An 11,033-nucleotide genomic window follows, 5' to 3' on the forward strand; every position below is an offset into this window, starting at 1 on the left:
GACCTATATAAGAATACATCAACTATCTTCTGTTCAAACCATGACATCAGTAGTTCTAGAGGCCATAACTGGGACTGTTGGGTGGAAGTTTCATGAAGGTTTTGGCACAATGTAAAGACCTGCCCAGGAACGAGAGCTGTCTAGCAGTGACAAGGGCTGCCTTGCAAATAATTTTGCCTTTTCCAGAATGTTAAATAGTTGGAATCATGCAGCACACAGCCTTTCCACATTGGCTTCTTTCACTTAATATTATGCATTTAGGGTTCTTCCATGTCTTCCATGTCTTTTCATAACAAGATCACTCATTTTGTCCACTGTCTAGATGTACCAGTTTATTTATCCATTCACATACTGAACAACATCTTGGTTGCTTCCAAGTTCTGGCAATTTTGAATAAAGCTGCTACAAATAGCTGTGTACAGGTTTCTGTGTGGACCTAAGTTTTCAACTCCTTTGAGTAAATACCAAGGAGCATTACTGCTGGAGAGGATGATAAGAGTATGTTTAGTTGTAAAAGACACCACTAAACAATCTTCTAAAGTGACTGTACCATTTTGCATTCTCACCGACAATGAGTTCTTAAACCACCTATGTTCACCAGCATTTGGTGCTGTCAGTGTTCCGAATTTTGGCCATTCTAATAGATGTCCAGTAGTATCTCATTGTTGTTTTAAGTTGCATTTCCCTGGTGACATGTGATGTGGAGCATCTTTTCATATGCCATTTGTGTATCTTTTTCAGCGAGGTGTCTGTTAACATCTTTGGTCCATTTTTTAATCTCATGGTTTACTACTGTTGAGTTCTTTGTATATTTTGGATAACAGTCCTTTATCAAGCTGTGTCTTTTGCAAATATTTCCTCCCAGTCTGAGACCATCTTTTCATTCTGCTGACATGTCTTTTGCAGCAAAGAAATTTTTAATTTTAATGAAGTCCAGCTTATCAATTCTTTCTTTCATGGATGTGCCTTTGGTGTTACATCTAAAAAGTTATCACAAAATCCAAGGTCATCTAGATTTTCTCCCATGTTATCACCTAGGAATTTTATAGTTTTGTATTTTACATTTAGATCTGTGGTCTATTTTGAGTTAATTTTTGTGAAGAATATAAGGTCCATTTCTAGATTCATTTTTCAGAAGTCTAGTTTTTCCAGCACCATTTGTTGAAAAGACTATCTTTACTTCATTGTGTTGCCTTTGCTCCTTTGTCAAAGATCAGTTAACTTCATTTAAGTGGGGCTGTTACTGGGTTCTCTGTCCTGTTCCACTGATCAATTTGTACATTCTTTTGCCAATACTATACTGTCGTGATTACTGTCACTTTATACTAAGTCTTGAAGTCAGTTAGTATTAGTACTTTAACTTTGTTCTTTTCCTTCAATATTGTGTTAGCTCTGCTAGGTCTTCTGCCTCTCCAAACTTCAGGATCAGTTTGTTGGGATTGCAGTGAATCTACAGATCAACTTGGGAAAAACTGACATCTTGACAATACTAGGTCTTCCTATCCATGAACATGGAAATCTCTCCATGTATTAAGTTCTTCCTTGATTTCCTTCATAATTTTATAGTTTTCCTCACATAGATCTTATACATATTTTTGTTAGATTTACATCTAAATATTTAATTTTGGGGGGATGGTATGGTATGGTATTTTTAATTTCAAATTCCACTTGTTCACTGCTGATATAAAGGAAAGTGATTAACTTTTGTATATTAACCTTGTATCCTGCAACCTTGTTATAATCACTTACCAGCTCTGGAAGCCTTTCCCATTTTCTACTTAATCATGTCATCTGTGAAAAAAGACAGGTACATTTCTTCCTTCTCAATACATTTCACTACACTTTCTTGTCTTATTGCATTAGCCAAGACTTTTAGCACTATGTTGAAAAGGAGTGGTGAGAGGGAACTACAAATTTGTTGAGGTGAACTTTACATAACATAAAATTAATCACTTTATCTTCCTTTTTTAAAATTGTAACTATCCTGGTGTGGATGAAATGGTATTTTCCCATTTCTAAATTGGAAATTTTGTCTTTTTACTGTTGAGTTGTGTTACTTACGTATTTTGGATACCAGATCTTTATCAGATATATGATTGGCAAATAATTTTCTCTTCTGCAGACTGTCTTCACTTTTTAAAATAATGCCCTTTGAGGTACAAAAATGTTACATCTGTGTGAGGTCCTATTTATCTCTTTTTTATTTTCTTCTTATGCTTTTGGTGTCTAAGAGTCCAATGCTAAATATAAGACCATAAAGACTTACTCCTATGTTTTCTTCTAAGAATTTTATAGTTTAAGCTCCTATATCTTTGGCCTTTGATCCCTTCTGAATTAACTCTGGTATATGCAAAGGAGTCCAGCTTTCTTCTTTTGTGTGTGGATATCCAGTGATATCCAGTGATTCAGCACCATTTGTAGAATAAACTATTCTTTTTCTATTGAATGGTCTTAACACTCTTGTGGGAAAATCAATTGGCCATAAGTATATACATTTATTTCTAGATTCTCAATTCCATTCAATTGTTCTATATGTCTACCCCAGCCCAGTATATTGTTTTGATTACCGTAGCTTTTCAATAAGTTTAAAATTAGGAAATGTGAATCCTGCAACTTTGTTCTTCTTTTTAAATATTGTTTTGGTTACTTGGAATCTGCTGTTATATGTACAATTATAACATAGTGGCAACAGCAAAACATTAATGTGTTATCATGATTTAGCTTTATAATACATAAAAGCTACTAGTTTAAACTTGTATAAACAATACTGATGAACATATTTTTAAAAAAGAATATAGAACCTCTATAAATACTGATATATTGTTAAATTTGAAAAGAACAGGGCAGGCCAGGCACAGTGGCTCACGCCTACAATCCCAGCACTTTGGGAGGCTGAGGCGGGCAAATCACTTGAGGTCAGGAGTTCCAGACCAGCCTGGCCAACACAGCGAAACTCCATGTCTACTCAAAAATCAAAAATTAGCTGGCCATGGTGGTGCACACCTGTAGTCCAACTACTCGGAAGGCTGAGGCACGAGAATCACTTGAACCCAGGAGGCAGAGGTTGCAGTGGGCCACGATCATGCCACTACACTCCAGCCTGGGCAACAGAGTAAGACTCTCCAAAAAAAAAAAGAAGAAAGAAAAGAAAGGAAAGAAAGGAAAGAAAGGAAAGAAAGGAAAGGAAGAAAGGAAGGAAGGAAGGAAGAAAGAGAACAGGGCATAATAGTGTGTTAATTTTGTTGCCACCAAAATTTGAAAAAGAATATACTTGTATGTGTATTGCATGACCCTGGAAAAATATACAAGATAGTACTAAAAGAACGTGCTCCTAAAAAACTGGGTTTCTGAGAGGCAGAGGTGGAAAGGAGATTTCCTTTCACTGACTACTCTTTTGTTCTTTTTGAATGTTTGTCAATTTTACGTGTATACTGATTTATATTTTTTAATTAACTAAAAAAACTCTAATTAAACTGAGAACATAATTTTACATCTTCATACAGGCTAAGAAAAACTTTCGGAAGAATGATGATGATGGGTTTACAGGAAGTGGTTTTCATCCCCTTCTTAGGTCCCTGTGTGAGTTCTGGCATCTTTTTGCGGAACAGCAGCCAAGGTTGAAGATGCAGCCAAGGTTGAAGATGAAGCCAAGGTAGCAGTGAAACAGACCTTTCTTGATGTAGCGCTAATTGGCCCCATAGGGACCACTCTACCCAAATGAGTTCATCAACTCAGGCAACATATGGTCACCTATCAAAATTATAAAAGCTGATTAAATGATTTACTAATATTTTGTTTTGCTTGCTATTTATATGTTGACATTTTTAAGGCAGGTAGAGGGTGAACATCAGCTTTATTGATTGGTTCTGACTCTAAATGTCAAATGGGGAAAAAAGATGAAATAAATTGCTACATTAACTATTTTGTGATGTTGGAATTAGCTGCATTTGAAAACATTATAGAACTGAAGAATTCATACATGGATATATGAAAAAGCAATTCCTGATAAAATACAGACAGGTGTCTGTTCTAGTCAATCAAAATGTAATTTCCCCATAATTATGCACAGAGTGAAAAGAACTTAGGAAATATTTAATATGCAGAGGCTTATCATGATGACTGACAACTACTGTAGGAAATCCACATTTAATTCTCCTACAGAATGCCAATTCAAGACTGAGCTCAGTAAAGGGCTCTGACTCACTTAAGAAATAACAATTTACTCTTCATTAATGAAAGAGCCTATCATATAGCCTAAGAAAATTGTTTCAGTTAGCCTCAAATTAGAAATATTTCAGAAGGAAAATGGCCTACTGAGTGGAGCATTAAAATATTCATGAAAAGAATATCTTCAAAGAGATTAATAATTATAAACGCTGTGCTCAACATATGAATATACAGCTCTCCAAGGAAAAATGTTCTGAAGTCTAGGAAGTGCAAGATTTTCAAGCCGAATAATGACTTCAGGAAATTCAAATGAGATAGTAGACACAAAGCCAAGATCATTCTTGCTAATTAGTAGTTTCCCCTTCCTCCTTCAAGTTTTCCCATTTCAGGAAAAGGTAGCAACTTCACAGTCACTCCAGCTAGACACTTTCCTTCAGTCCCCAACTAAATCGATCACCAAGTACCAAATTCTGCTAATCCTTTTTTGTGAAACCATTCTTTTCTGTCTGTCCCTTTCCCCCTTCCCTGGAGTTCAGACCCATTTCTTTTCCCTAGATCATGACCTGGTTTTCTACTGGGCTCCACTCTTTTGTTCTTGTCTGCTTCCCCCATTTTTCTCCCCTCTTTAACTCCTCCTCGACATTACCACCAAAGTGACCTTAGAAAAATCTGATAGTTACATTCTCTGACTAAAATTCTTCAGCTGTGCCCATTGCCTACAAGGCAGTCCAGTGCCACAGCACAGCATTCAAGAAAGAATGGGCCTTCCTGATACAGCACCCATATCTTAGCTCCATCACTCCCATCACTAGATGGCGGCCATCCATCACCGGACGGTTGCCACTTTAGGCTCTAGTGATAATACTCTGTACTTTTCCTCACCTGCTGATTCCCTCCTCATTGTCGGGGGCACAGCTCAGTGACCTCTCCAGCTTTCTGAACCATTAAGGTAAGCTAAGAGACAGACATCTTCTCACCATGCCCTGACCATATTATAGCATGTATCATGTTTTCCCAACATGCTTTGCAGATGTGTTTGTACCCTCATTAAATTATAAATTCCAAAAGGACAAAAACCATCTCTAAATATCTCTGTGGCCTCCAATACCTTAAACAGGTCTTGAAATAGTGAGTAGTCAAGAAATTAAAATGAAAGGAGCTGCATGATAAGCAGATTATCTGAGCTGAATATGTAATTCAATTAAAACACATTTGGGTTACTGTAAATAATGTGTATCACAAAAAACTAGAAAGCTGTTTTATAGTATGAGCTTAAACTAAAACCACCAATCTGCCATGTTTTGGGCTAAAAGTCTTATTCCAGGTGGTAATTTGTTGAGAAAAATAAATTTTACTTACTTACATCCTATATCATCTCTGGAAGGATTTACATAGTAAGGGAGTAATTCAAGGTGGTCTGAGCTCAAATTCAAAAAAGGGTCTTTTGAAAACTACTATGTAAATACATTTGCTTCTTCTCTATAAAACATTCGATCGTGACAATTCAGAAACTGAATTTTTTTCCCTCTATGAGCTGGTTTTTAAAATACATATTGAAGACTTTCAGCAAAGCAGTGAAAAAAGTCTAGAACACTCCTATGTTTACAAAATAATCACACTAAGCAAAGATGCTCCTTGCCAGACTATATTAGCAAAAGCTTTCTTAAATATTAATACTTTTAAATGCAACCAAAATTTTCACAATGCTTTTAAAGAGCTAAAGTTGAAATAGCAAGGAAGATCAATTTAATTTAAAAAACAGAACAGAAAAAACGACATCCCGGGAAAGCATAACTAGCAATGATTTCATTTATGCCTGTGTATCACTTAACCCTACAGATATCAGAAGTTCACGACTTAGTCCCCACTGAAGCATTAAAATACTGGTTCACTGAATAGGAAAGCATGCAAACATAACATACGTAACAGCAACCAAATACTGAACTTGAACATTTTCACATTTAGCTCTAGTCCTTGGTATTCAAAGTATGCTGTGGGTCAAGAACATCAACATTACCTGGGAACTTGTGAGAAATGCAGACTTTTCAGGCTCCACTCCAGATCACGAGAATCCAAATCTGCATTTTCACAAGATCCCCTGATGATACATCAGCGTATTAAAGCTTGAGAGCACTGTTCTTGGTGACCTCTGAAATTCTCCCATGTAAAGCTCTAATCAAAAAATAAAGAATTCTTGAATAAAGCCTACCTCTAAGTGTAAAACTAAGGATTGATTTTACCACTGCCTTCTGTGTGACTCTGGAGCAAAAGAGTTAAATACTACATTGGTCCTTCATTTGCGATGTGATCATGTGATCCACAGGCTAGCTTTGATACCAGCTCAGGGTACTGAACCAGGTCTTTGCTTCCTCAGCACTAACTCCCACTGCTGCTAAGTGATGGTACTCGGTAAATATGCCTTGAATGAACTGAGCAAAGAAACTTGAATGGACAAGGATATATGAGGGCCACTCTGAACTAATGAATTCATACCATGAGACTGTAACTATGTTCAAGGGTTTGGCTTAACTTTTTTTTTCTTCTCTTTTTTTTTTTTTTTTTTTTTTGAGACGGAGTCTCGCTCTGTCACCCAGGCTGGAGTGCAGTGGCAAGATCTCGGCTCACTGCAAACTCCGCCTCCTCCCGGGTTCATGTCATTCTCCTGCCTCAGCCTCTCAAGTAGTTAGGATTACAGGCGCCCGCCCCAATGCCTGCCTAATTTTTTTGTATTTTTTTAGTAGAGATAGGGTTTCACTGTGCTAGCCAGGATGGGCTCGATCTCCTGACCTCGTGATATGCCCACCTCGGCCTCCCAAAGTGCTGGGATTACAGGCATGAGCCACCGTACCCGGCCTGGCATAACTTTTAACAAGACTTGAGTTAGATATTATTTAAACACCATCATTTTATTACAAATAACAAATCTATCCGAAACTATTATTTAGGATTAAATATGTATTCTTAGATAACTAGAAAAGTGTCAGAGGTGCATGAACCACAGCAACTCCATCTTGAATAGGAGCTGGGTAAAATAAGGCTGAAACCAACTGGGCTACATTCCCAGATGGTTAAGGCATTCTAAGTCACAGGATGAGACTGAAGGTCAACACAAGATACAGGTCATAAAGATCTTGCTGATAAAACAGGCTGCAGTCAAGAAGTCGGCCAAAACCCACCAAAACCAAGATGGCCATGAGAGTGACCTCTCGTCATCCTCACTGTTAACACTCCCACCAGCACCATGACAGTTTACAAACGCCATGGTAACATCAGGAAGTTACCCTATATGATCTAAAAAGGGGAGGCATGAATAATCCACCCCTTGTTTAGCATATCACGAAGAAAGAACCATAAAAATGGGCAACCAGCAGCCCTAGGGGGCTGCTGTCTCTATGGAGCAGCCATTGTTTTATTCCTTCACTTTCTTAATAAGCTTGTTTTCACTTTACAGACTCACCCTGAATTCATTTTTGCGCGAGATCCAAGAACCCTCTCTTGGGGTCTGGATCAGGACCTCTTTCCAGTAACAAAAGGATAAAGCATTCTTGTCTCAGTCCCATGTTTTCTTTTGAGAGCCTAGTGCATGTAGACAGCCGCGAGCCATCTGCTACGTAAAGAGTGAAGCAAAGACACAAAAGACACAGTTCCTGCCCTCAGACAATGGACAGATGAAGTGACTGATGGATCCTGGGTCTGGTCAAATTCAGGTCTGTCAAAGCCAGTAATGGAGCCTCAGAGACGGACAGACAGACTTGTAATGTGTGGACCTAACATAAATCTCCAAAGTCACACAATGTACTATGTTCCTGGAAGACATAATATAAACATAAATTATACTAGAAACAAAGGAGATTTTTAAAATATTTGAGTGTAAATATGACACAGTATAGAACTGGTATGATGCAGTACCTGAATCTTTACAAAAATGTCCTTTTTAAGAAGACCTCATTTTAAAAAGAGCAGGTCTTGATTTAATGCTTCTCCTCTAGGACATCACCAAAAACTCAAAGATGCTGAGTTTGACCAAAGAAAAAGCGGAGGTAAGTCACAAAAGTTGACTCTATTTTCACACTTGGAATATGGCAGCAGAGGTTTGCTCCTACATGACTATATAGCAATGACTAAGCATAATCTGAGATGAAGGAAGCAGAACATGTACATCACAGTGCAAGGCAAAGTTTGAACAGCACACGCACTCATACCAAGAGTGGGTATTCTAGAAATACCAAACCCAAAGATTAGAGATTTCCAAATCCTTATAAAGAACAAACAAACAAACAAAAAACCCTCACCTTAAAGTCAAGTGAAATGTTACTTTTAATCTATATAATATAGAGTTTATACACATTCAAATACAATTACTATTACTGGCTGTAAAGAGAAACAATCCTGCATGGGCCCTGAGCATCCCTGCATATCCCTGCTGGGTGCAAAGAGTGCAAGGTCCTAACCTCTTTTTACCTGGGCCATAGTATCTTGAGAGATGAGATAACATCTTCCATAGGACACACACCTCAGGCTTGTTTACTTCTTGCTCCAACAGCAGTATATTCCCCCAAATTCAATATTCCTCTCCTGCAGTTCAACCTACTGTGCATGCAAGCATCTGCAAGGGGGCCTTTACCATCACCCCAGGGTGATGTCAGCTTACAAAAAGCACAAAACTCAAGACCCTGCACAGTTCTTGACACTGTCACTGGGGGAAAAAATATCCATTTATATTATTAAGATTTATCTTACCGGATCCAGATTCTTAAACAGCAGGATGTCTTTGCAAGCCTCTTGCAATCTATTTCTTTGATCATCAGTTTTTGGATGTATAATCTAAAAGGACACCAGATTTAAAAAACAAAGACATTAGCCAATACCATCTCACTCAAAGAGACTTAAAAAACTAACAAAAATCAGAACCAATGTTAGAAAGAAGAACTGTTAGTGTTCAAGTTCACTTCAGATTGGTGCTGAGATTCACTTTTGGTGACTGGTAATTATGAGCCTACTAAGTAGAGGAACATAATTCACCTTGTGGAGGGGGGAGGTTGGTATCTATTCATCAATATAGCACCGAAATGTTTTTCAAAAGCATATTTTCCCCTAGGTTAGCTAGTTTATTATGTACAGAACTGTGACTGACTAGGAAGACCCCAAAGCTCCCAGCCAGTGGGGACCCGTACAAAAGGACAACAGGTGTCAGCAGCTACAATGAAAATCTGGACTGCCGTCATTCTGTTTCTACTGAGCTTAACACTCTTTCAGGATGTAGTTCTTTCTTTTGAATCTTGATAAGGTCCCTGAAAGCAAGTAAAATGTTTAAATGTATAAGGCACTATACATTTAAATATATTTTTACACATGTGGTATGTACCTGCCCCACAGCAAGCAAGTGATTTTTAGAAGGGAGTAAGCAATCATGCACTGCCACTCCAAGACAGTATGTGTTCCAGAGAAAAAAGAGTCCAAGGAGGCTGGCTGGTGCACTGATTTTACAAGGAACTCAAGGAAACTAGTGTGCTATATTCTCACTAAACTTGTATTCTAGAGGGTGAAGAGTGGCAGAATGCCTTGTGTGTAAGTGTGGCTTGCTATCTCTCAAGTCTCTTTTCACGAGCAGGAGGCTCAACTGACTTGGACCAAAAGGTCCACTCTTTTGTGAACATGAGCAGTTTGTAACTATGAAATGATTTAGAGGGGCAAGGGTAGTCCTAAAAGCAGCAGACAGGGAGTTGGTTTCCTGAAGACCTATACACCACCCTTTCCTGTTCCAATGCTCACTCAAAGAGTGACCACGAGAGCTGATGGGCAGGTGCCCTGCCTCTTCAGGCAGCCGGCCCCACCATCAGAGCTCACAGAATCAGGCAGCAGTGGAGTTTACAGCCACAAACATCAAAAGTCACAATGGGGAATTTAAATCCGCATTTCAAACCATATCAGATGGCTAAAAAATAATGAAAATTATAAGCCTGAAAAGAATTGAGGAAATTTATAGTATCGATACACTATCTATATGTAAACTATTGATATGTAGACCATTTATCTGCATTATGTATAGACTACGTGAAAGAACTACGAGCTAGTGAGAGAAAGGGTCACTGCACTTTCCCCTCTAAGGTAAGGTAGATGTAAACCTTTGTTTACTATCTGCCCAATATTCATCTCAAACTAGAGTCTAAGATGACACACAAACACAGACAAAGCAGATCCCGGGGCCTCCTCATCCACTGCTGCACAAGTAACCTTTACAATTTAGGTATTAACCAAATCACACCAACCAAACTTCACTTCCTCCTACTTCAAATAAGGAAGGCTAACACACTAAAACAAAACAGAAAGTCATTTCTTACTTCACAAAATCCATCCACAACTTCAAACCGAAGCAACTGAGATGTCTGCCTGCTGAGAAGCTCTGTTCTCAGAAAGGATAGCGGGGAGAGTGCATCAGTATCACGTGCCCGCTTTGCTCTGATCAATTTCAGGTCTTTCTCCCCACCCCTTTCAATTCCTATAAGCCTTCACACAGAAATCCAGCTTTTTCCTCTTCTCTCTTCTTCCTGCTACCTCTCTTACCAATGACCACTTGTACCTTTTTTTTTTTTTTTTTTGAGACAGTCTCACTCTGTCGCCCCGGCGCTGGAGTACAATGGTGCGATCTCGACTCACTGCAACCTCCGCCTCCCAGGTTGACGTCATTCTCCTGCCTCAGCCTCCCGAGTAGCTGGGACTACAGGTGCCCGCCACCACACCTAATTTTTTTTTGTATTTTTAGTAGAGACGGGGTTTCACTGTGTTAGCCATGATGGTCTCAATCTCCTGACCTCATGATTTGTCCGGCTCGGCCTCCCAAAGTACTGGGATTATAGGTGTGAGCC

At 38.7% G+C, this 11,033-nt stretch overlaps 1 protein-coding gene across 1 annotated transcript in view; it reads right to left on the minus strand.

Moving 5' to 3' along the window:
- PRKAR2B (protein kinase, cAMP-dependent, regulatory, type II, beta) overlaps positions 1–11,033 on the minus strand; it is a 113,216-nt gene that overhangs the window by 22,392 nt on the left and 79,791 nt on the right. Inside the window, exon 5 of the mRNA XM_011986389.1 lies at positions 8,908–8,991. Coding sequence (XP_011841779.1) covers positions 8,908–8,991 — 84 coding nt within the window. The remainder of the gene's footprint in view (positions 1–8,907; positions 8,992–11,033) is intronic.

Source organism: Mandrillus leucophaeus, unplaced genomic scaffold, assembly GCF_000951045.1.
Source record: "Mandrillus leucophaeus isolate KB7577 unplaced genomic scaffold, Mleu.le_1.0 Scaffold298, whole genome shotgun sequence".
Lineage (NCBI taxonomy): Eukaryota > Metazoa > Chordata > Mammalia > Primates > Cercopithecidae > Mandrillus > Mandrillus leucophaeus.